This window comes from Culicoides brevitarsis, chromosome 2 (assembly GCF_036172545.1).
Source record: "Culicoides brevitarsis isolate CSIRO-B50_1 chromosome 2, AGI_CSIRO_Cbre_v1, whole genome shotgun sequence".
Classification (NCBI taxonomy): domain Eukaryota; kingdom Metazoa; phylum Arthropoda; class Insecta; order Diptera; family Ceratopogonidae; genus Culicoides; species Culicoides brevitarsis.
The window spans coordinates 15,371,012-15,396,665 of record NC_087086.1 but is presented as its reverse complement, the minus strand read 5'-3'; the positions used below and the strand labels follow the sequence as shown (position 1 = coordinate 15,396,665).

Here is a 25,654-nt window from a genome sequence, read left to right as displayed (position 1 = left end):
ACAATCAATTGGCACAGATCACATTATACACTTAAAATAATATATATTACTATGAAATAATATTTTTGTGTGTTCGATATTTCTTTTGTTCGTTTGATATTTTTCATTTTGGATTGTTATAACGCGCGCCTGAATAATTTTCTCGCATGTCGTCAGCTGTTTTTGTCGTTTGTTTAAATTACACTGGTTCATGAAAACGATGATTAACTGTTGCCGAGAGGTCTCGTGATTACTGAAGAAGACAAAAAATAGTTCAAAGACCTCAAACGAACGAGTTAGAGTACGTTTTGTTTAAAATTAAATACAATTTCTCCTTTTTTTATACGATACTTTTTTTTTGTTGGAAATTTTTTTTTACAATAGTTACTTGCTACAGAAGAGTTTCATTAATCTAGGAGTAGACAAAAAGTAGAGCTGTACAAAATAATTCGGCCCGGCCGGACTGTTGGGTAAGAAATTGGCGTGCTTGTGCTCGCCGCGCTGTTAGTTAAATATTTAATTATTACAAAAAAAAAAATTAAATTGATAAAAAATATCTCTTGGAGTATTTTAAAGTCTCTTCGATAAAAAAAATGTATAAGTGTTCAATATAATACAAAAAGTGCCGTGTTCTATCGACAACCGCATCCCACCACTGTCATATCCTGATAATTTTTTAGCACAACTTTATTGCTGTCGTCGAGATACAGCATGCAGATGGACGAGAGATGCGTCGGCACGCAACACGCTTTTGGCACTAAACTAGGACTAATTGAGTTGACGAGCGTCTGCACGATCGCGTGATTTGTCGTATTCAAGTGATCCGCAATCGGAAATTGGCATTCGCCGGCGCAATAGTACGCCTCGTAGCCGGGCGGCGCGACAATCCAATCGCTCCAACCGACATCCGCGAAATCCACGTACAACGGCCATCGTTGACACGAATTTCGCATCGAGGGTTTTCTCCGTCGCCCGCCTGGCGTACGGCGATTCCTATTTGGTTGCGTGCCCTTTTCGTGCGTCGCATCGCGTGCCGGCCTCTTTTGGTGTCGCGCATCATCCGAATACGCCATCAAGAGGGGTTGCTTGTGATGCCATTGCTCGTGCGTTTCGTCGTCGATGCTGCGTCGCAGTCGGATGTGTTTGTGCTCGGGCACGGAACTGCCATCCTCGTGCGATGATGTAACGTGCACCAGGATGCCGTGATTGTGTTTGGGGACTTTGAGCCATCGCTCGACCGCGGATGTGATGTCGATTTGCAGCGTGCCATTGCCGCTGATTTTGACGGATTTGGAGTTGATGAGCAGCAAGATGGGCTCACGTTTCCCACGGATGCCGGGCCGAACAATGTCGTAGACGAGAACTTGGTGTCGCAAATCGCGATCTGCCTCGCTTGTGTAGGCATTCCGATGCAACGTCAGTTCCGCCACGCGTAATTTATCCGATTTTGGGATCGAAGATACGTTGAAATACAAACGAAATCGATGATGATTCTTGAATCGATTGTCTATTTCACTTTCTGAAAAGAGAAAAAAAAATTTTATTAGCAAAAATTCACACGGATGAAAGAGACTTCAATGCTGGCATAGAAGAGAAAGAACACCTGATCCGCCCACACATTTACCTTGATACACGAGGGGATTTATGATCACAATAAAATACATTCAAATGTTGTTTATTGCTGATTGCACACAATTACGCGACTACAATCTGTCTAACTAAGCTCTTTGTTCAAATGGACGACAATAAAATACAAGTAAGTGCTTAATGATTTTATTCGTGTATAATTTAATGTGACATTATTAGCGTTATTTTATTATATTTCCAACCAAAGTACGTTAGAATAAAACATAAAACTCGACAATAAAATATATCGGTTTTGATAAAAATTTAACGCAGCGCGTTTTGTCATAAATAAAGTCATTAGATTTGTAATTCGTTGTAAATTCTCACTCGACTTTAATTTCCTGCTCACATTTTTTTCCTCATTTTTAGCTTTTGAAAGCCCTTTGAGCGCCTTTCCTATCTAAACCTTGGACAAAAATCTCTTGAAAACGAGTTTCAAGCAAAAATCAACAATAAAAAAATATGAACGTGAATATATTTAATTATGACATTAATAAAATTGTGTGAAACTTCGAGGGAATGAATCACTCAGGTAAGTACTCTAACTCTTTTAATTTTTTTTAACAAAAGTGTTTTTGGTAACGTGAATGAAGAGCTTCAAAATCTAATCCATCACCGAACAAAAATTTTCCATAACCGATATGTGAAGATACTACATAACTGACGCGTGACTCACACTTATTAATAAATTTAAATAATTAAGCTTCCCACAAAAAAAAAACAAAACTCTTTTCTCATATCACTCACATAGAGTAGAGCTAAAAATAAACACAACCATAAATAATAAGATTAAAGTTTTTTTTTATTTTTGAAAAAAATCTCCATAAATGGCCTGCATCATCGCTGCGAGTACGAGGATGATAACATACATTATTTATAACAAATCCGCTATCCGCGCATTTGTATCATCACATTATCGGTTATGGAATTCCATGCCATATACAACTTCAGCAGCAGCAACAACAACAACAACAACAACACGAAAAAATACAGAAAAAATAATACTTATAATAAATAAATAACTTATCGTCCGAGACATAATGTCTGCAAAGTATGCCGCGTATAAATAAATAAATATATGTAAAGAAAAAAAAAGTATATATAAAATAGCCGCACGATTTAGTTGATGGAAAAAGATGAACCGCGCGTTAAATATTTTTTTTTGTCTTGTATTTTTTTTTAAATAAATGATAATGTAAAACAAATATTTCTTCGACTTAAATGTCAAATAATAATATACCGAATGCAAATACTGATTGAGGAAATTAAGTAAGGTGTGAAATTTCAATTGACAACAAGCTACTTTTTAGGTGTTCAAAAACACGTGGCATAAATTTATTTTTTTTTTATTTTACAACTCGCAAATTTATTCGTCATCTTTTTCTCTCAACTAATTGATATCTTCGACTTTTTGAAAAAAAAAATATTTTGTGACTAAATCAACATGAATAATAATTAATTTATTGGATTCTTTGTGATATGAATCACTTTTAACGACATTTGTCTCTAAATAAAGCGTATATATAGGTCGTTGCAATGTTAAAGTTTTGCGCAATTTTCATCTGTTACGTGTCTCTGTTTAGTGTTGTGTTTACATCATGGAAAATAAGTAAACATTCGACAATCGATATAACGAAAATAAACAACGCGTTTCTAATAATTTTGTAATATTTTCCAGATATCTTTTTTTTTTGAGTTAGGCCACAATGAAAATTAAAAATGTTTTCGATTTCTTTAATTTTTTAGAAAGTTTAATAACTCTTTTAACTTAATTTGAATTAAGAAAGGAAAATTTCCTTTAAATAAGTTTAAAATTTATTTATTTTATTTATCATGTTTTTAGTGAAAAATTATGCAAAATATTATAGAAATTTTATAGAAAACTGTACTTTTAAATTATTAATAAAAAAAGTTTTAAAGGTTCAGTAAAAATCGAAAATGTTTGTTGTATCGGCCTTTAAAAATTGATCTCGATAAAAAGTAAATAAATGTCCAGCAGAGATTAAAAAAGAAGAAATAAAAGTAACGTACCTTCGTGTGTAAAGCTCCTCACGGTGTTTGCATTTTTGAGATGAAGATCGCCATTCGCTCCACGCTTTGGTAAATTTAATTCAGCATCTAAATTGTGCCCGGTAATTTGTTGGTATAGTTGTCGCATGGCATCGGGAATCACAATTTTGGATCTATCAATTTTTGGTCGCTTACTGAACCCGAACAATGACAGGAGATTCTTTTCAATTTCGACTAGTTGCTCAGCACTTGGCCTTTGTCGTTGCTCTGTTTCTGTGTCTTCTTCTTCTTCTTCGTCGTCGGCTTCCATTTCTTCGTAGTCATCGATATCTACTTCGTTATCATCGTCGTTTTCTTCTTCATTATTATTATTATTATTACTTTTTAAGTTACTATTTACACTATTTTCACTATTATTTGTCGTTGTCGTCGTCGGCGTGTTTGTTGTAGTAGATTCTCGTGTTGATTGGTTGTGTTCACTAGTTGTGGACTTTTGTTCACTTATTATTCTAGTATTACTATCATTATTTGTTGTGTGGCTATTATTTGTTATTATATCACTACTATCTCTATTTATATTATTATTACTATTACTACTAATGCTGCTATCAATTATAAATGTATTTCTTCTACTTCTATCTAGTGACGCTGCTGTGGATGTTATGGATGATGAATAGGAATCTGTGAGATGTTCGCTTTTTGTTGTTTGGTGTGATGATGACGACGACACTTGTTCGGTGCTAGCAACTTCTGTTACTTTGTGAAATGTTGCCAGCACCGCGAGGACCAAAAGCCACGCGCGCATTTTCTTATTTTGTCTGTGTAACCCTGCAACGAAAAAAAGAGAAAAATTATTAATAATCATAAAATTTTTTTTTTCGAGTGATGACAAAAAAAATTTAAAATTTTACATCACCCGAATTCATCATTTCATCGAAAAAAAATATGGCATGAGATTTTTTGGTGGTTTTGTGTTAGTTAGGCCTAAAGTAATCGAAAAAGCCTAAATTCAAAATACTGGAGTGAGCTTCAGTGTTTATAGGTATGCCAAAGAGGTACTTGAAAACCTCAAATCCACTAAAAAATGTCTAAAATCTTAAAAGCTCATCTCAGAATTTTAAATTTTGGGTTTTTCGATTATTTTAGGCATAATTTACACGAAAAATCTCATACCATATTTTTTTTGATGAAATCGAGTGATGTGATTCAAATTAATATTTTAAAAAATTTTTAAACAAATTTTTAAAGAAAAAAATTAAAAACTTTCAGAAATGGCAAAAATTCGCTGAAAATGATTTATTTTTTTTACAAACAATTGGAACAAAGAGCATTAACATATTCAGACATTTTCACACTTCAAACTCCCACACGCACGTCACATTAACAACTACTGAATATTTGTGTCTCTTTGTTGCAAAACTCGTGTCTCTTAATTTATTTATTATTAAATGATTGTTGTTTTATGACACTTTCAATAAGTGCGTGGGTCTTTTCACTACAAATTTAATTATTATCTAGGACAACTATTTTTTTTTACGTAACGAGTAAAAAAACGAGAGAAACCGAAATTCGACAAAAAAAAATACCTGATAAGTTTTGCACTTGTTCCCATTATTTATTAAAATTCCTTGATCCTCTCTAGGAAAAAGGTACCACAACCAAGAAACGCACAACAACAACAACAAGTGCAGTGCAGGCAGTGTGAGAATGTGTGCGTGCCTTTAAACCCACTTGAAACAAAACAATGGGAGAAAAAGGTCCTGGCATAGTCAGGTGTTTTTACAACAATTTTTTGTTATTTTATTTATTTTTACAAGTCTTTAACATAAGGAGGCATATTACTGGCCTGGCAATTTATTACTTTGTACCTTAAAGCTATTGTTTTAAAGGATAAAGATTAAAAATTGTACAAAATAACAGAGTTTTATGAGTAGCATGCGTCTCTTTCACTCTTCTACGTTTTTTTTTCTAAAAATTTATCAAAAAAGGAAAAATTGAATGAAGGTAGGCACTTTATGAATCACTTTGGAATCGATTTTAATAAATCCAGAATGAATTTCTTTCACACTCGCTCACTTTTTGTTGGAAACTATTGTCTGACAACCCATTTTCGAGTAGAGGTCAAACGTTTCAACACGTACTTTTATTTACTTCATCATTATTTTCATTTAAAATTTAGAAACTGCGAAAATCTAATGTAAACACAAAAGTTTTTCAAGGAACTGACCTACAAAGTCTCGAAACGTTTTGAAAAGAAACACACTTTCAAAAAATTTTGAAACGCAATTAATGTCGACTTTGTATCCGGGAAAATGTGCTAAAACATAGAATTCGCGCGCCATCAAATGAAATAAAAATAAAACAATACCCGGATCTTAATTTGAATTTGATTACTTGCTAATTTTCTTAGCTCTTCTATGATGAACTCGAAATTCTTCGTGCAATTAACATTTGATTTTTTTTTCGCTTTAGAAGAAGAGTGATAATTATGGCATGATGAGCAAAATTTTAGCGTCATTCGAGTGTCTTTATAATTTTTTTTTTCAAAGGATTGTCAATCAATGAAATTTTATTATTCTCACTTTCGGGAGTTTTTTTATGAAATAAATTTTCTGGAATTACCGTAAATCGTAAATATTCTGTGAAACAGTAGAAAAATATTGTAAATCCAAAGACAAACATAGGTCTTCTGGCGCCAGTAATTCAGGTTAAAAACATAAGACATAAAGAAACAAATTTGCACTCTCAACGTGTGTTTGTTTGCCATAGTGTGTCGGTTCCTCTCTCAACGCAACACACAAAGTGGAATGAATGAAAACTTTAATTGTTGACAAGTGATGAGAGATGGGATTTGGATAGTTTGTGTGTCTGTCAGTGACGAAAAATATTGAGTTTTTATGAAATTAGAGGAGAAAAATTAAAATCGAACGCAAATTTGGAAAAAATTTGTGAAGGAAAAGTTTAAAAAATGACTTTTTTCGATAAAAAAAAATTAATTAATGTTAAAAAATTTACATTTTAAAGTTTTGGTTTTTAAAGAAGAAATTTCAGTACATTTTTTTTTTTTGCAAAAAAGTTTAAAATATTTACCTAAAATTGAATTGAAACAAAAAAAATCAAAATTAACTAAAAAAAAAATTAACAAACAAATTATTTTGAATTTTTTTTAAATTTGTTTTAATTTTAATTTAAATAAAAAATAATTTTTTCAACTATTTTAATGGTTTTTCGTTCAATTCTGATGAAAAATTAATTAAAAATTAAAAAAATTTGTTTGTTAATTTTTTCAATTATTAAAAAAATATTTTAAACTTAAAAAAAAGTAAAAAAAAATGTTAAAATTAAAAATTTAAATTTTTTAATAAAAAAAAATATTTTTGTTTTTTGATAAAAAATTTAAATTTTTCAATATTTTTTTTTTTTTTTTTTTTGATTTAAAAAATTAAAATTTGATGAAAATTTTGTAAAAAAATTAATTCAAATGATGAATCCTTTTTTCAGCTAAAAACTCATAAAATTATCTTATTTGACAATTTTTGTAAGAAATTTCTCATTTTAGGTCAAAAAATCCAACTTTTTCTCTCAACACCTTCAGTTAACGACGATTTTCTCCCCATTCCAGTCCTTCTCGGGCAAAACAGTAAGTACAAACCGGGCGATATCTTACAAGAAATCATCATCATAAAAACCTTACTTTTTTGTTTTATGAATATTATTTCTCTCTCTCTCTCCGTCCTCTTCATTTATTTTTTTTATAATTTTTATTAATAAGACACTTTTATGTTTTATTTTAGCATCATATTTGCCTACATTAAGAGCAAACATCATCACATCGCCATAAAAGAGTCAACACAGCGAAGACGGAGGAGATATCTTGATAAAAAATCGTGTTAAAAAGTGTCAAGTACTTGATGAATGTCGTGTCTGCTTGCCTCGCTTGATAATAGTGTGTGCGATGGTGAGCCCGCAGGTAAGAGAACAAATTTCATACGCACGTTTTTTTATCTAACGTTGTAAATCTGCACTCTCTAATTGGATTGTAATGAGCCGCTGCCGCCGTCAAGTTGCTAAGAGGGGCGCGCGCAACTTGGAAACTTCTTGCCCGACACTCGATCGTGTCACAAGAGAATATTTTTGTCATGCAAATGAATTACAAATCAACAAGTCTTGATCTTAATAAATCGCAGCAGCTGTGCCTCGTTTGGCAGCTACTGTTGGAATTATCAAGAAATTGCATGATATGTCAATCATAAAATGCATAAATTACGTATTTTGTTTATTTTAATTTTGCTCTCTCGTATTTATTATTTACGTGTTGTATTTTTTTTTTGCTGCAAGTGAGATAAACAAAATGCAACTGCATGCAATTAATTCCCTTTCATTTCTGCGTTTGCATGCAGTTTATTTGTTGTTTTATTCCATTTTTTATTATTATTTGCGAAATAATATGGCGCCTAAAAAAATGACATTTTCGAGAGTTTCACACAGGCACAGATTTTGGTCGAGTTTATCAGATTCTCATCTAGCTCATGGATGGAATGAAATGAGGTAGATCGACGTCAGGCACACACAAAATAATAAACAACATTATATTATGCAAATGATATGCGGGACAAGTATCGATAAATCATGTTATGTGTCTCTTTTCCCTTAGATTCGAGCTCTTACTAGCTTTAGAGCTAAGCTAAGTTACACGAGAGTAGTTTTTTTCAGTTATAAAAAAAATACTTAATAATATTGTTTATTACAAAAAATACTGATTGAATATGAGAAATAGTTGTTGTTGTTTTAAGAGCAGAGTTGGTTTCCTTGACAACATTAAAATTTATATTTATCATGAGAAAAATTGCCTTTATGAGTGATATCGTTCGTGGTTGGATGAAAAGTTAAAGGTAAGAGATTTTTTGTCAGTTTTAACGTTATTTTGTGTAGTTTTTAGTCAAAAATAAATTAAAATTTTAAAAAATTAAAATTTAATGGAAAAAACTAAAGTTAGGGCTAAGTTTGAAAGAGCTGAAAATTCAGTTTTTAAGAAAAAAATTGTTTTTTAATTTTTTTAAATTATTTTTTGGATAAAAAAAATATATTAAAAAATTTTAAATTGTTAAAAAATTGAGTTTTAATTAAAAATTAATTATTTTTAGAAAATTTAAAGTCCTAAATTTTTTTTTTCAGCTCCCAATTTAAGTTTTGTTTAACAAATTTCAAATAAAAATCATTCGAGATTTTTTCAACCGACCCACAAGTAATTACCAAGCAAGCAAGAAACGTGGATCGCACTGGCAAAAACTGGATTTTATGTTGCAAGTAGGTATTGGAAATTGAGGCAGACACATTGGCAGCATTATCTTAGCCGTAGTATATGCGAGATGTGAAGCGATGACTTTTCGTGCAGATTCGCTAGACTTCCTGGAGTTGTTGTTGGAATATTTTTCTCGCGCAACAAGTGACACACAAAGTTGAAACGACTATCAAAGTAATTGGACACCTGTTATTTGCATGGAAATGTGAATTTTTATGTAAATTTCAAACAGCCTGTAGCGAAGAATGTCGCTTCATGTCAGGAACACGTGAACGTGAATTATGGAATTTCTGTCCTGAGGTGATAATGGGTTAATTTTTTTTTTTTTTTGACAGTTTCTCTCTAGGTCATATTGATTCTCAATTGTGAAATATCTTCCGCTCTCACGTAGATTCAACGAAAAAAAAATTGTTTGCACAAGTGTTTCTATTCCATTAAAAATTGAACCCGAAATTGTCGTTTTTTGTCAGTATTTCCATGTCTCTCACGAAATTCACTTCATTTTAAGCAAAAAATTACAAAAAATGCAATTTCCTGAAATTCGTTTGAACCTCTTTGCCATCCTTTGGATTGGCATGTGGGCAGCTCTTGCATGGACTTGGATGCGTTTCCAACTGCGAATTGCCAACTTTTTCCTCAACAAAGTAACCAGCAACCACTAACAGATGATGATGTGTCAAGTAAGTCATCAAAATAATTTTTTTAATTCGATCGCAGCCGTCGATCGAATAAAATTGATCACCTCAAAAATATTTCTCTTCAACGGGACCTTCGTCAAAAATTCCTCATTCATCAAAAACAAAATTTTTTTTTGTTGTTTTAACCGAATTTTAAAAATAATTTCTCTGAGATATTTTTTAATTGATCGAGTTTACGAGAAACGAAGGTAAAAATTCCCGCAAAACAAAAAATTGTTTATCTTTCACAAAAACGATTGTTCGTTAAATAAACAAACTGATAAATAAATGAAAGGTCCAAAGTTCGTAGTTGATTAGTGTGCGGGAAAAAAAATTCCCCGATCTTGAAAAAAAAATAAATAATAATTTTTTCAGGAACTTACCAAAATGAATGAATTTTGAGGTAAATTTTTGTAATCCGTTAGCAATTTTGATCCTGATTGATAAAATTTTTGTTGAAATTTTTTTTTAGTTGGAGGGTTTCGTAATCCTTATAGTTTAATTATATCCCTCGTAGTTTATTTTTTTTTGTTTTAAAATTTTTTTATTTTATTTTTTTTATGGAATCACGCTTTTGTTTATTTTTTTAATTTTATATAATTTTTCGTATTTTAATATTTTTATTAAATTTTTGTAAAAAATATCCATCGTCGGCACACTTTAATTATTTTTTATTAAAAATATTTTTTTTTTATTTTTAGAATTTTTTTCCTTTTTGTTTTTTAAAGGCACTCGATTTAATTTAATTAAATTAAATATTTTTTTTTATTTTTTTTTTCAGAAGGAGTTCCTTCCTCTTCCGAGTCGCTTTGCTCAATATTTCTCCAATTTTTATGTAATTAAATATTTCTATTGTTCACCAATATTTTTTTATTTGTTAAATCAAACACACAAATAAAAGAAATAAAAAATTAATTGAAAATTTTTCTGTTATAAAATGGACGCTGTCTATCGCATCGAACGTCTTTAGGTAAACTAAGAATAATACTGGGACCCAAAAGCAAGTAACCCGGCTTTTTTCTCTATAGATGCTCGTACGACGCACTAACACTAACAAGTTTTCTACCTGACTCCTCCTTGACTTAAAAAACTGCTGTCAATCTGCTTTCAAAACTGCTTACGATTGGCTTACAAAACTGCTTGGAGGAAAAGGGTGCAAAAGTAATCAGAAAGCGCTTTTTCAGTCTGATTCGTCTCATTGGTGATGAAAATCTTAATTTTTCGACAATTTTCCGATATTTTACGCAATTTTCATCTGAATAATGTTAAAAGAGTGGATCGAGATCTACATTTCATGGAAAAAAAATTTTTGATTTTTTTTTAAAGTTTCCAAGATGCGACAAAAAAGCTTCATCTTATGATCGTTTGAAGCTTTTTTGGTTCGAATATGAATGAAATAATTTTTTAAAAAGGTTCAGGTCAATTTTTTGATCTTTTTTTGTTGTCAGGGAAAAGGAAAGAATTTCTATGGAAAAATACGGAAGTAGAAAATTGACCTGAATTAACCTTGATCGGTGAACTTTTGAGCACAAATACATTAAAATCAAATAAAAATCCATCATAAAAAATCAACAAAAAATAAAATTAAAAAGGATGGACCTTTTATTCATCACTTAATCCAATAAAATCATTCTCCGTGCGTGCGTTGCATTAAATACTGTAAAAAAAGAACCAAATAAAGAACATAATCTTCTTTCATTCTCTCCACATCTCTACAACATATTCCCTTCCATATAGCATGCATTTATTGTTCTTTTGTACTGGATTTGGAGAATATGAGAAGAAAAAACGACGTCGACGATAGAACCAATCACGATCAACAGAGATTTTTTATTCCCATTCTTTCAACATTTTTTTTTGTGTGCTTCAATATTTTTATATTGCTCTCTTAATATCGCAAGAAAAAGAAGAATCATTTTGAATTTTTTACGTGATCTTTTTATAAACATACTTTTTCTGCTGCACGTACAAGGAGTTTAATGTCGTTATTTTTTGTTCTTGAGCAGACAGTAATGAACGAACAAAAAGTGAAGGAAGGAAGGGCTAGCGAACTATTTATTATTTTTTTTTTAGATGAAACTGCCATTTCTGATGTTCTTGAGTGGTTGAAACGATTTGCTACTAAGGTTCATAAGATTACTCATTCAAGGTTCGGGAGAGAAAAGATGAGATTTTTTTTAAAGATATCGTCAGTGGTGCATTATTAGTCAACCTTTTTTTGAAGGAATTGTCATCGATTTTACTAACATTTTTCAAAATTATCAAAAATATATTTTTTTTTTTACAAAAATCTGTAAGATTTTAAACTTTTAGTAATTTTTTTTATTTTTAAATTTTTTTATTACGCAAAAAAGTCATATTAAAAATTAAAATAATTTTTTTTCTTTAAAAAAAAAATTAAAAAAAATTGTTAGGCTTAAAAATTCAGTTTAAATTTATTTTTTTTCTTCAGCATTGATCAATTTTCAATCGAATTCATCTTATCTTAGAAATTTTTATATTTTGCAAACTTTAGTAACATGTTTTAGTTCAAAAAATTATGATGAAACACTTTAATAAAACATAATATGAAATTATTCGGAAATCATTCATTAAAATCAATTTTGATTTGTTTTTTTTTTTCATGATTTTTAACTTTAAAAAAACTATTAAAAAATAAATTTAAACTGAATTTTTAAGCCTATTAAATTTTTTCTAATTTAAACGAAATTTAGAAGAAATTTTAAAGAAAAAAAAATTATTTTAATTTTTAATATGACTTTTTTGCGTAATAAAAAAATTTAAATTTAAAAAAAATTACTAAAAGTTTAAAATCTTACAGATTTTTGTATAAAAAAAAATTAAAAATATTTTTATAATAAAATTCTTTAAAAAAATCTTTGACATTTTTTGACCTATAATTAAAAAAATTATTAAAAATTTTAATACTTTTTGTCATTTACCAACAAAAAAAATTCTTTCAAAAATTAAAATTAATTATTTAATAAAAAAGCTTCTTAAGAACTTTTAAAAATATTTCAAACAAATTTTAACATAAAATTTAATTAAACGAAAAAAAATTATTAATCATCATAAATTTATGTCATAATTCTAAATACCTTCCAAATTCCATGCACTTCACAAACCATATGACGTTAACAAGACCGTTAAATGCATCGAAGCACATTCACGACAAATGTTCATCCAAATTACCGGTGATTTTATTACAACTATCTACTAAACTAACAAACAAACAAATAATTAAGTCAAACACGAAAACAAGATAAACACACACGTAGGTTAATGTTCCCTCGTTGATCTGATCCCTTTTTTGTACTTTTTAACATATTTTTGAATGAATAAATAAATAAAAATATCATAAAAATGCAGCAAACACACATTTTAATTGCTACTTTTATGATGTTAATTTACAATTTTTACGACAATGTTGCGCCGGACGGTCTCAATTTCTTCTTCTCCATCTAAGCTTAAAATTCCTCGATTGTTAACCGAAAAAAAAAGTTAAACAATCAAAATATTCACTTCAAAAATGCATGGTAAGAACCAGCAAAGCAGAGCAGCAACACAACAGAAAAAATATATCAGAAGAGAAACTGAGCAGAACATTTGCTTGTTCTGTTTTCACGGTGTTTATGTTCCAAGCTGCTTGTGTGGAAGCGAATAAAAAAACATAAATAAATAAATATCATTTTGTTTTAGTTTTTTCTCAAAAGAAAAGAAAAATGTTTGTTAATGTTATATAAAACTGAGAATGAATTAATTAAAATATTACATGCTGCTGCAAACTAACACAGAACACACGATGGAATTTTTTCCCTCTTACTTATTATTATTATTATATTATTACTTACTTTACCTTTTTATACTCTTTATTCGGAACACATAGTTGTTACATTAGTATATTTATCTCTTCCTCGCTCGCTCGTTGCTGCTGCTGCTGCCTTTTTTATGTTTAATTTTATGCGCGCACGATCACTTGAATGTTGTATGTTTTTTTTTTGTGAACAAACACAAAATTAATAAAAATAAACGGAATGCATCAGAACAGAAACACAAAGAGCGAAGAGAGCATTTAATGATGATGATGAACATTGAACACCTGTGCGTTATTACATGGAAAAATGTCGAACGCAAGAAAAGTGGCTAAACGACTGATCTCGTGCATTTATCGACGAGCGACATGCCTTTCATAAATTATCATATTTTTAGTGTGTGATATTCGAGCGAATTCCTCAGCGAGAGCAAAGCTCCGAAGCTAATTTCACGAGAGTTCTGTAGTAGTAGACATCAAGACACCACGAAACATGAAATGACTGATTGACAAAAATTTGAATTTTATTCTCATAAATTAAAGCCATTTATTTGTGTGGAACGGTAATCCAAACAAATGACTCTCGCCTTAAATTTATTCAAACCGAAAAAAAAAATTTTTTTTTTGGTTCCTCAATCGTCGTGTGTCTTATCTCGACACAAAAATTCTTCTTTATATCGCAAGAAACGAATAAATCTTGAGAGTTCAGCAACAATGTATGCGTATGGCAGAGCAGAGAGAAGATGACACAAGCGCGACAAGACGAAAAGATCGCAATTTGTTGTGGTGACTTACTGTCTGTTGAAGTCAAGAGTCATCGTCGTGATTTGCGACCTTCAAATATTTTTCAATTCACGAGTGGCTGTTTGTTTTCAAGTTTTTTATTTTTATTATTTTAATACTTATTTATGACTCTCAAATCAATGATAAAAGCAAATATTTTTCTGGATTTTTTCATTCATTGAAATTTTTGTGATATCAAAAAATATTTTAAAAAAATCGCACACACAAAAAAAATATTATGTGAATGACTTCATTCACAGCAGAGTCACGAAAAAAAAATCAAGAGTTTTGATTAAAAAATATTTTATAATAAAAAAAAGTTCGACAGCTGTTGATCTTTTCTTTTCTCGTTTGAATTAATTGAAACCACGTGCTTCCTCAATAAAAAAAAAGTTCGTATCATTCTTCTTTAAGGGACCATGTGGATATATTTATTCACTTGCCTTATTTATGATTAGTTGTTACAATAGCATTGGATTCGGCTTGTTAAAAGTTTCGATTTTTCGAGTGTGTTGTGTTCAAACATGTTTTATTACATTGTCATTATTGTTATGAAGTAAAAAAGGATCCTTTTGTTACTTTTGTTTGAATTAAGTGGATCAAGATCGGAATTCGCAAGGGTGTAAGGTGTAATTTTGATTTTTTTGTTAACTTGGAATTTTATGGATGATCATTTCAAATTATAAAAATATTTAGAGCAAGCTGTTTTGAAAAAAACATCTTTTTTGGAATAAATATTGGAAAAGTTAAAGTTAAATTCATTCCAATAAATTCTGTAAGCTTTTATCTTAATTTTTCTTTCTCAAATATGAATATTTTTCCCTGGTTTTGGATTTCATCTGGTTTGGATTAAGACTACTTTTACATAAGTCTAGTTATAAATAAGTTATGTTTTATAGTAGCTGTGGTCTGCTGGAAAGTGTTGATAAGAACTTTTAACAAATATTTACAATTAGAGTAGGTACCATGCAGTTTCTCTGTTTTTTTCTTCCATTACCAGTACTGAGTCTTGTTTCCATTGCAGAAAGGGTAGAAGTAGTATGGCAGAACTGACAAACAGCTCTTTGCTTTTTTTCTTCAGCTCAGACTTTTTTGTTCCTCTTCATTATACCTAAATTGTTTTGTTCATTTTTGTTTTTGCTCCAGAGTTAAGTTTAGATAAAAATGCCAGTTTGATGTGAAGACTTTTGTAAATATTCTACAAAAATGATTTTTTTATTATCAATTACATTTTTAGCAAACATGTATTACTTTTTTTTAACACTTTAAGTCAATCATCATTAGAAGTTCTCTCATGTTCAGCTTTTGAATCTTGGCTTATTCAAAAGTTGCACATGGGAAGAGCTTTTAAATTTTTTCAACTAGTTCTTTTCTCGTACTTGTGACCTGACACCGCAGCGAATCACAATAAAAATTTTTTATCACAAATTTATACTAACACGGGTCACTTGCTCTCCCAAACAACAGCTAACTTTATGATATGTTTGATCGTCATAAATTCCCGAATAAATAATAACATTAACAGTTCTCTCGTTTTCCGTTTGTTTAACATTTTTTTCACTTCCACATTCGAGAAGAACAGCAGGACGAACTAAATAGCTTGAATAAACCCCAAATAAAGCTGCTAAAAAATAAAAAAGAAAATAATTATTATCAAACAATAAATATTTTCGTTCTTCAGTCAAAAGGAAGAAGAAGCATGTGGCCCGAAAACAAAGACAGGTGGCGCTTAGCAGTTTCACGTTGTCGTCCCATAAATTGCCCCAAAAAGTCATCTATCATCTCGATTTTTGTGTCTTTTTCTCTCCCGTCGATGCATTCTTCAACCTAATAATTAATTTCTTCAACTTTTTTGTCTATCTAACTCTCGGTGCTTTGGTCTCTCGGTGTGTTACACAGAAATAAAAAAGGAACGAGATAAAACAAAAAAAAAGTTAAAATTAGTTAAAAAGAGTATCAGATCAGCAAAAAAATATGAAATAAAGAAAGAAAGCACACAAGAAAGGAGAACAAAAAAAGTCAGGATTAGAGTTCAGTAAATTATAAAGATGAAAAGAGGCCACTTGAAAACACAGCATGATATCCAATTGTGTGGTCTTTTGTGTGCATAAGTGCATTTTATACGGTGCATTATAAAGAGGCAAAAGGAATTTTTGATGATTGTGAATCGATATGTTTTTTTTTGTGTTTTCCTTTTTTTTCTCTATATGTTGCTCAAGTAAATCGGTTTATAATCGACAAAATGATGTCTATATTATGTTTTTTGTTGTTTTTTTTTCGGAAATAGTCTCGTCTCGGAACTCAACTCTCATTAAGGACTCATTGGCGAACGATGGCGGCACGACAATGGCAAATCATCATCGTTAAAAAACAATTCAATTAACTCACATTACACTTTTTGCGATAATATTTATGTACTATTTGATACTTACCATGTCGTTCACCGTTCACTCGATGATTTGTGTCTCAATTTTCAAAAGCACAAAATCAATTTTAAATTTCTCTCTTTGTACGTCGCCGTCGTCGCCTCATAAATCAAGATTTGGTTTCAAAATATTTAGCAAACTTCGGGATTGAATGGATCTAATTGTTTTTTTTTTCATGTTCCTTTGTGTTCATTAAAAATTGAATCTCGAAGTTCAATGTCACTATTTGAATTTAAACAACGAGAAAACAAAACAACTTTGATGATGACCGAATATTTTGTGTTGAAGATTCTTGACCCAAATTTCCGTTTCTTCTGAAATTACGTCAGCTTCGAGTTTTGGGATGAACTTGAGCCTCAGACATTTGAAAGATGAAAGAGATGAGAGTCGTTAAAGTGTCCGATGAACTGAGATTAGTGTCTAGTTTAGCATTTTTATTATTGGTGTCATCTTCTGTCTATAAAATTTATTCCTTTGCTTTTTTTACTAGTTCATCAACCTTTTTTTTATTATTTTTATATTATTATTATTATTATTTCTATTGACCAAACAACGTTAAATACGAAAAAAAAGCAAGAGCAAAAAAATTCCTGTCTCTTCTAGACTGAACGAAGACTGTTATGTTACACAAATATTTTTTTCGCATCGATATGTTATTATTACTATATTATTACGACAACAGCGATGTGAAAAAGTGGCTCGAATCTGCACATCATCATCATCATCATCGCAGCAACAAACAAACATAGAGAAGAGGAGAGAAACAAATATTTGTTCGCTACTCTTCTTTGCTGGAAATGTGAATGAAACAGTTTTCTGCTAGCTAGAGTTTTGTCGTTGAAATATTTCTTCAGGGAACTTGTATTTATTATTATTATTATTACCGACCAACAGACCAGTTACTTTGCCTGTTTTATAGAGTTTTAGCAAAAAAAAAAAAACGAAGACGAATATAAAAAAAATTTACAACAACAAAAAATCTTAACATGTCTTGAATCTTGTACACACGAGCGATTAAATCAAATATACGCTCCTCTACCTACAAGAGATACAAACATTCTCTCCGTTTAAATGTCTTTTTTTTTCGTCGATCGTCTTGTTGTGTCTTTTAACTAGTTTTATGCTGGTGGTGGCATGACATAGCTTGGCATAGCAGAAGTTGCATATTATCTGATGTTATTTTTGCACAAGCACTGTTCTTGTATCTCGCTTTTTTTTATTATTATTATATTATTTTACCTGATAAACAATTTTCATTCTTTTACAATCTCTCTCTTTCTCTCTCGCTTTATTTCCTTTCATTAATATATTTATTTATTTATTTATATGATGATCTTCTTTTTTTTGCTGTGGACAACGACGTGCAGCGAATGAGCATTCCAGAGTTGCTAAACTGCATAAATTAAAACAGTCAAGACAACGAGGCAACAGATGAGTAACAAGGATTTTTGCTAGTTAAAAACTTTTTCATACAAAAATTTTGGTAAGTTTTTAAGTTTTGAATTTTTTTGAACAAAAGTCCTTAAATCATATAAATTTTAATTTTAAAACATTTTTGGGCAGTTTTAGAAATCTTGAAAAAATTTCTATTCTAATAAAAATATCAATATAAAATTCTTAAATAAGTTTCTGAAGTCAAACTAATTTTTTTTATCGATTTAAAATTTTCAAAAAGTCGATAAAAAATTAATTAAATTTCTTAATAATTTAAAATAATTTAATTAATTTAATTTGAATTTAATTTAATTTTAAATTTTATATAACTTTTATTCAATTTTAATTTAAATTTAGTTAAATTTATTTTAAATTAATTTCATTAAAATTTCATAAAAATTAATAAAAACTAATGTATTATTTTTCTTTTCATATTTTAAAATTTTATTTGAAATTATTTTGAATTTCTGTATTTTTCGATAAAAAATATTCAAAATTAAAATTAAATTTATTTTTAAAAATTAAAAAAAAATGAAATATTCAAAATTTTGTTAAATTTTTGGATTAATTCAAGCTCAAGCTTTTATACAGTTATACAGAATAATTACTTTTTCTCAATTTTTTTTTTAATTTTTCACATAGTTTGATCGAAAATATTGAATTGAAATCAAAAATAAAAATATTTAAAAGATTTTGAAGCAAATTTGTGAAAATTGGAAAATAATTTAAATTGAAATTTTGAAAAGTTTGTTGAAAAATTATTTTAAAAAATTTTGATTTTCGAAGAATTAACCATAAGAAAAAAATTTAAATATTTTTTTTTTTTTGAGTAATTAATCACTTGAAAATTTTAAAAAATTTAGTTAGATATCGAAAATAATTTTAATGAAATTAATTAAAAATTATTAAAATAGTTTAATTAAAAGTATTTGCTTCTAAAAATATACATTAATTCAATAAATTTATAACTATTTTTAACAATTTTACAATTAAAAACTCTTGTTTCTCTAAAAAAATTGAAGGCAAATCAAAAATTTCAAAAGCTTCAAGCAACAGTCAAGCTTTGGATAAGGTTCAAAAATCAATGAACGATCAAAAATTTCAAGTACACACTCCTTAAACACTTGAAAACATTTCCTTGGTAATATTCTTCACGCAAACAACCACCGTCGCATCGCATCGTTCGCATCATCGCAGACCACAAGGCACCAAATAAAATGTTTCAATCCCATTAACCCTTTTTTCTGACGAAACATTTAATTTTGTGTTTGTACGATGGTGTTAAAATTGTCATTTCTGAAACTTGTAACTTGTTAGAAAAATGTGATTTTTGTGTTTTGTCTGCGTTTATCTCCGTATACAACTTCTTCTTCTTTAATTATAAAGTGTTGGACAGAAGTGTTGTTTATGTTAATGTTTTTTTTTTCATATGTCTGTGTTCAGTTGTTGTTGCTGCTGTGGTGAAGGTTAGAGTTAATTAGTATCTTGTTTCAATTCTGCTCTTACCACCGCAGCGTCGAATGCATGAAGGACGATTTAGTGTCGATAAGAATCTCTTACATGTTCGAAAAAAGGGTTTCTTATCGCATCGAAATTGAATTTTTTCTAACATTTAACGCAAACATTGTTAAGTTGTTTGATTTTTTTCAACCAAATAATTGAAAAAATAAATAAAATTTATTTTAAACACGATTTTTTTGGGACACGTGAGACTAAGATATGAACTGAACTATTTTAGAGTGATTTTAGATGATGTTGATAATTATAATAAAACTGTGTTTTACACAACCACAATAATAATCTCGAGTGTGCGAGCACCTACAAATGTCATAAGCGCGGCATGCATTGGGAACCTGTTCGACAACATTCTTCTCGTGACGTCAATTATTTGAAAAATATCGATAGAAAAAGTGCGATTTTTATCAAAATTTAAAAAAATATTTTTATAAAAAAAATTTCAAAGAAAATTGATCAAAAAAGTTAAAAATTTGAAGAATTTTTGTTTTCAAATGATTTCTATTGAATTAAAGATTTATAAAAATAAAAGAATAAATTAGCTAAAAATTAATTAAAACTCGTTTCTACGTCGTTCGCATCACATCAATGGAAGATCAATGAGGTAACAGAGGAAAAATTCCACAACTGAAGACCAGTAGCTGCATTCGATGCCATCAGAACTATAATAATAAAATTATTTTTGTTTTAAATACAAAAACAACAAGCAAATGCTTAATCAATGCACGAGAGATACAAAACACATCGCAGTTATTTTGCAATTGAATTGCGATTGTAAGACATTAAGACAAGGTATCAAATTATACTTCTACATATATTTAAATACAACAAAATCTTTAGATTATCTCTCCCCTGTGAGCGTAGTAGAAGTGCATGTAAATAAACACAGAAGCTCGTTGTCGGTCTCGAAATTGAAATAAAATAAAAAAGTAAATAAAAAATAAAATACTTGCTTAAGTAGCTTCTGTTTAATCTGTTAAACATCTCTTTTTTTTTGTTCGTTGCTCGGTCGTGTGTATGTTAAATTATATAAAAAGTATGTGAAATTAAATTGCTTGACGTGTGTATGCGTTGGATTGGATACTACTACCACACAACCCACATTACTCAAAAAGTACATATTTGCTTTGAAGAGTGTGTTGTCTGATGCGATATTCTTTAGGCCGTTTATTTCATATGCACACACATTTCTTTTCCTTTCCTTTTAAGTGATTATCGAGCCTCGTTGTTGTTGTTGTGGTTAACTTTTGTCGATTAACGTGATTTTATGATAGTTAAACAAAAATCAAGTTGTTCAGTGAATGACATCGGAGCGACGTGAAACGAGACTATCTGGAGTGAAATTTCGTGAAAATTTATCAGGTAAGCTTTAATTGTTTTTCTTTGTTGATTTAAAGCTTAAAAAGAGTTCAAGTAGTTGATAAAATATAGCATTTTTAAATTTTCCTCATATTGCAAATTATTAAACACTTTACTCCAATTACGTTTTTCATCAAAAAGAATGTTCCAGCCTAAATGGTATCGTTGGAAGTAAACGCCGCATTCTAATTGAATAAAGGAATGGGTTTTAAATTTTTACCTGTCATCCAAGAGTTATGGTCAAAAATGTCGAATTTTCAAAATTTTAAGAATTTCCTCAGAACTTCCAGAAATGTTTGTAAAAATCTCAAAATTTTGATGCACCGTTGAAAAGCGAGAAAATTTCATATAAAAATTCGGAAGCTCACTTTGAGTTTTGGTCAAAATAAGAAATATGATATTTTGTATGGAGTTTTCAGTGAAAAAACGAACCTTTCGGTGTTTGAACTTTGGATTTTTCATCTTTGAATTTGAGTAAAACTTATAATCGCAGTGCATATCAAGGTTGAAGTTGCTCAAAAACATCGACATTCTAATTGAATATATTCACAAGTATATCCCAAAATCTAAAGTAATTTAATTTGAAAAACCTCAATTCATCTTTTTTTTTTAAAAAAATTCAAAATTCAGTCCATTTCTTTTTTGTTCAGAGGGTTAGTAAGACCGTGCATTGAGAGGGTTTTATAAAACATCTAGCAGCCAAAATGTCTTCTAACCATTTTAGACTTTTTTGTGTATTTTTATGTTCAAAATGCGTGCTTTTTTCCTTTTCTTGATAATATGTGCAACAGATCAGCTCCAACTCATGCACTTTGTGCAACAGACCCATACTTGTTATCATCAAGAAATTTTTCAATATATTTCAGAATAGCAAAAAGGTTCGTTTTGTGTGTTTCTGATCCTTTTAAAAATTCTAAAGTTTTCTTATAATTCCAATTTAACTTGAATTTAACCTAAAAAGAGTTCAAGTTAAAATTTGCAAAGCCTTTCAAAACACACTTCAATGTATCCATCTGCCATTAAAGCGAAAAACAAAACCAGCAAGTCATAATGTTGCACAAATTTCTTACCTAAGAGACGTGCTTGCGTACATTCACATCTTCCTCTTCATCTTTCCACATCTTGTAAATAAATAAGTTGTTGCTACAAAGATTTTTATTATTATTATTGTAAAGATAATAAATTGTAATAACAGACAACTGGGAGATGCAGAGAGAGAGAGAACGAAACAGAAGATGAAGAAGGTGTTGCACTTTTCTACATCCTTTTGTTCGTCTCCATTCACTACTTTCGACCATTCAATGTTTGTTTATTAGAACTTTTTCCCCCTTTTTTCTTTTGTTTCTTTTTTTTTCGTTTCTCTAAGAAAACCGGAAATTTACTTATTTTCGCACACAACATCCATGAATGGATGTTATTGTTCTTCAAAAAAAAAGTTACGGGAAATCCATGTTCTTCGGAACAAGATTCGAAAATAAATGAATCATCGTTGATGCTCTCGATGCATCTTACGGTGCAGATGAAGAAAAAGAAGAAGGAAGGAATGCAACGAACAACCACAACTGCATAAAATGTTCCGTTTTGTTTGCATACTAGAGTAAATTCCATCGAATGTGTCGCTTTCCAAAAATACCAATGCTAATGCTGCGTGTCGAATTGAATCGACGACGTGTCGAGGGACCAATGTCTATTTGAATTTGATTTATCTCTTGATTTTTTGTTTTTGTCATTTTTCGTTTCTTTACAGCTCGTAGTAACGGAATTATTTAATTGAATGTATGAAAAAAAATGACAAAAAAAAAGAAATGTGAAACGAGTTTCGATTGAGATTAACATAAATGTGGTTACGAACCTGCGATGAAGAACTCTCTTCTTGCCTTATCAGTCAGTTGTTGTCTGCATGATATGAATCTCTAATTGAAACGCCATGCCATAAAAGGTTCTCGATGTGCATGTTGTTCACTTGCGACGCACAAGAATGTACATTACGCCGAAAATGGCATGGCGCTAGAAAGTACACGTGCCATACCCATAAAGAGTGGCGTTCTAACAGATACGGCGCAAATTATGACTTTTTCGCGAGACGCCATGCCACGACAGCGACACATCACAAAAAAGGAACCAGTTCAGGTTTTTTTTCTCGCTACTTCTTAATATTTGCGTTCAATTTTTTGATATCGTCGATGATGATGATGATGATGAAGTTCATGGCAGTTCGATCCAAAATTAGATGTCTGATCACTTTTGTTTGATTAGGGGATCGACGAGCCAGACAAGCATTTGCAAGCATGACATGAAAGAGCAAAAAAAGTTGTTCGAGATTTTTAATAGTGTGCCCGTCTTATTATAAAAAGTTGTTTAATAAAATATTTACGACAAGCGAGCTGAAACTGATATGTGCACACACACACACACACACACACACGGAGAGATAGTAGAGTAGAGTGATAGTGGCACAACTCATATCGCTCTTACTCGTTGTTGCTGATACGAAACTTGAACCGGTTTCATAAATTCTTCTCTTCTGTATTTCTGTGTTTTGACAAAAAAAAAACTGAGTAAACGATGTTATTAGAAATTTTGATCGTCGAAGTCGTCCAAGTTCTTAGAAACGTCAATTACGCAGAAGTCATTTCCAATTCCAATACATCGTTTAAAATGTGAAACAATTCGAAAAGTGTGCGGACAAAAAGTTGTCATCAATTTCCTGTTGATCATTAATATTCAAGAACGCAGCAGCAACAGCAGCAGCTTGCAGTTTATCAATCAAGCTGCAAACAGCAGAGAAGAAATAAAAGAAAGAAAAATCTTGTTCAGATGTTTCGAATATAATTACAACAATCCTGTACTTGTCTTGTAAATTATTATTATTATGTGTGCGCGAAGGAAAAAAATCAATTTGTCGTGCGTCGTTTACGATGCAAGTAGAATTCTAAATGAAAACAGTTACAGTTTCATCAATTAAACACATATTCTCATTTATTTATTTATATTTTATTATGATGGAATTCTTTTGCGCACCTTTGCACCATACAAGGAAAGTAAAGCCTGAGGCGCAAAATGATCAAATGTAATTCACTTGGAGAGATTTTTTACTTGACTCGCTTCGTCGCAGAATATATTACAGGGTAAGTTGTTTTGTGAACGAAATTAATGTAAAGCTTTGATAGTTATTTTTCTAAATTATACAAGAACTTTAACATATTTTGATTTATTTTAGAATCATTCCTTTAGATGAAAAGGGTTGATACTTGAACCTCATGGAACTTAAATTGTCATAGGCTTAATAAATACCGTTGAGACCTGAGCTGTTTCAGATTGTTAAGTTTTCTTCTATAAATCCATTTGGATAAAGTTCTTAATACTATATTTCATAGACCTGAAAAAGGCATTTGATACTTTTCTTTGTCATTTTAGATTGCCAAATATTGATTTTGAAAGAGCTGCCAAATATCTTTTAGAAAAAAACCTTCGCCAGAGCCGTCCTGTTCAAAGACGTTCAAGTTCGAAGCAAATTAATGGCTTTTAGAATAAAACTTGCATGGCAATAGCAAATAAATTCATTACAGAAACCAGCAACATAACGTTAGACTTGAAATTTTCATCAAAATATTTACGACATATTATCTACTACTACAAACTATTTCAAACATTGCTCAATGATCGCATTTAACAGCCAGTATATCATTAGGATGTTCCCGTAAAATTTAAGAATGCCTCTAGGAGTTTAAAAGGTTGTACATATTTTTTTGGTAATTACCCTATGGTTACCATATTTAATAGATAGATCGTAAACTCATAAGTAAGAACAGATAAGTAAGAAAAATAATCTAATAATAATTCTAATTAACTGGACAAGAAACAGGAAAAGTTGGAAATACTTTTACAACTTTTTTTCATGAAAACTCTTTTTGTATATGTCAAAATTATAAATTTGCATCATGAAATCTTATAGTACAACTCAAATCATCAACATTTCGTCACAAAAATCATTCACAGTGTATTTTCACCTTGCTCATGTACTAAACACTCGAATCAATGAATGATATTCTTGCACATAATAAATTCTTTTATGTAATTTATGTATGTGAGATGAATTCTTAAAACATTTTTCAATATAAATAAATGGAATAACGATTTTCATTTTTTTTTATCTCATCAAACATTTAATAAAATAGAAAATTCTGATTTCCTTACCTTCTGATGTAGTTACGAAAATGTTGAATTTCGTTCTTTGATCCTTTTTCGATGAAATTTTTCTCAGCACTTTAATTGACTGATAACTTAATATTTTTTATCAAAACTTTAAAAGTTGCTTTAGTAACTTTTTCAATTAAACACTGTATTTTTGATGTATTTTTCGCCTCGTTAGCAAAAACTTATATTTGTAATAATCAATTTTTGTGGAGCTTTTTATATAAAATAACAACTTTTGTCTGGTCATTACCACTTTTTCAACTATTTTAAACTTTATTAATTATTTTCTTTCATTAGATAAATTTACTTGGAGCACCTTGTAATATTTTTATTGATCCTTGTTTTGTATCTGAAAAAAAGAAAAGATAAATAATTTTAGAAAGAAAGTTTCAAGATTTAGGTAAAGTTACAAATAGAAAGGAAAACCTTTCTGCGCAAATATCTTATTTTATATCGAGATGATGATGATGATGGATAAAAAATAATAAAACTTGTTACACCTTGCACACCACGTTGTTATTTTTTTTTATTATTA

At 29.9% G+C, this 25,654-nt stretch overlaps 1 protein-coding gene across 2 annotated transcripts; it reads right to left on the bottom strand.

Annotated features, from left to right (window-relative positions):
- Positions 1-419: 419 nt before the first annotated feature.
- LOC134831289 (protein decapentaplegic) lies at positions 420-25,162 on the bottom strand. 2 transcript variants are annotated; one of them, XM_063844986.1, is made up of 3 exons: positions 25,120-25,162; positions 3,637-4,443; positions 420-1,498 (listed from the first exon to the last, which is right to left on the bottom strand). In XM_063844986.1, the coding sequence occupies exons 2-3, from the start codon at positions 4,418-4,420 to the stop codon at positions 612-614; spliced, it is 1,671 nt and encodes a 556-aa protein (XP_063701056.1). In that variant the 5' UTR covers positions 4,421-4,443; positions 25,120-25,162; the 3' UTR covers positions 420-611. The 2 variants fall into 2 exon arrangements, with proteins under 2 accessions (XP_063701056.1, XP_063701055.1); XM_063844985.1 differs by lacking the exon at positions 25,120-25,162 and adding an exon at positions 9,978-10,097.
- Positions 25,163-25,654: the final 492 nt, after the last annotated feature.

What these genes read in the sequence shown, in the direction of transcription:
- LOC134831289 (XM_063844986.1), bottom strand. Translation starts at nt 4,420, where the DNA reads ATGCGCGCGTGGCTTTTGGTCCTCGCGGTGCTGGCAACATTTCACAAA. An exon ending in GAGGAGCTTTACACACGAAG is followed by an intron (nt 1,499 to 3,636) that starts GTACGTTACTTT and finishes TTCTCTTTTCAG; the next exon opens with AAAGTGAAATAGACAATCGA.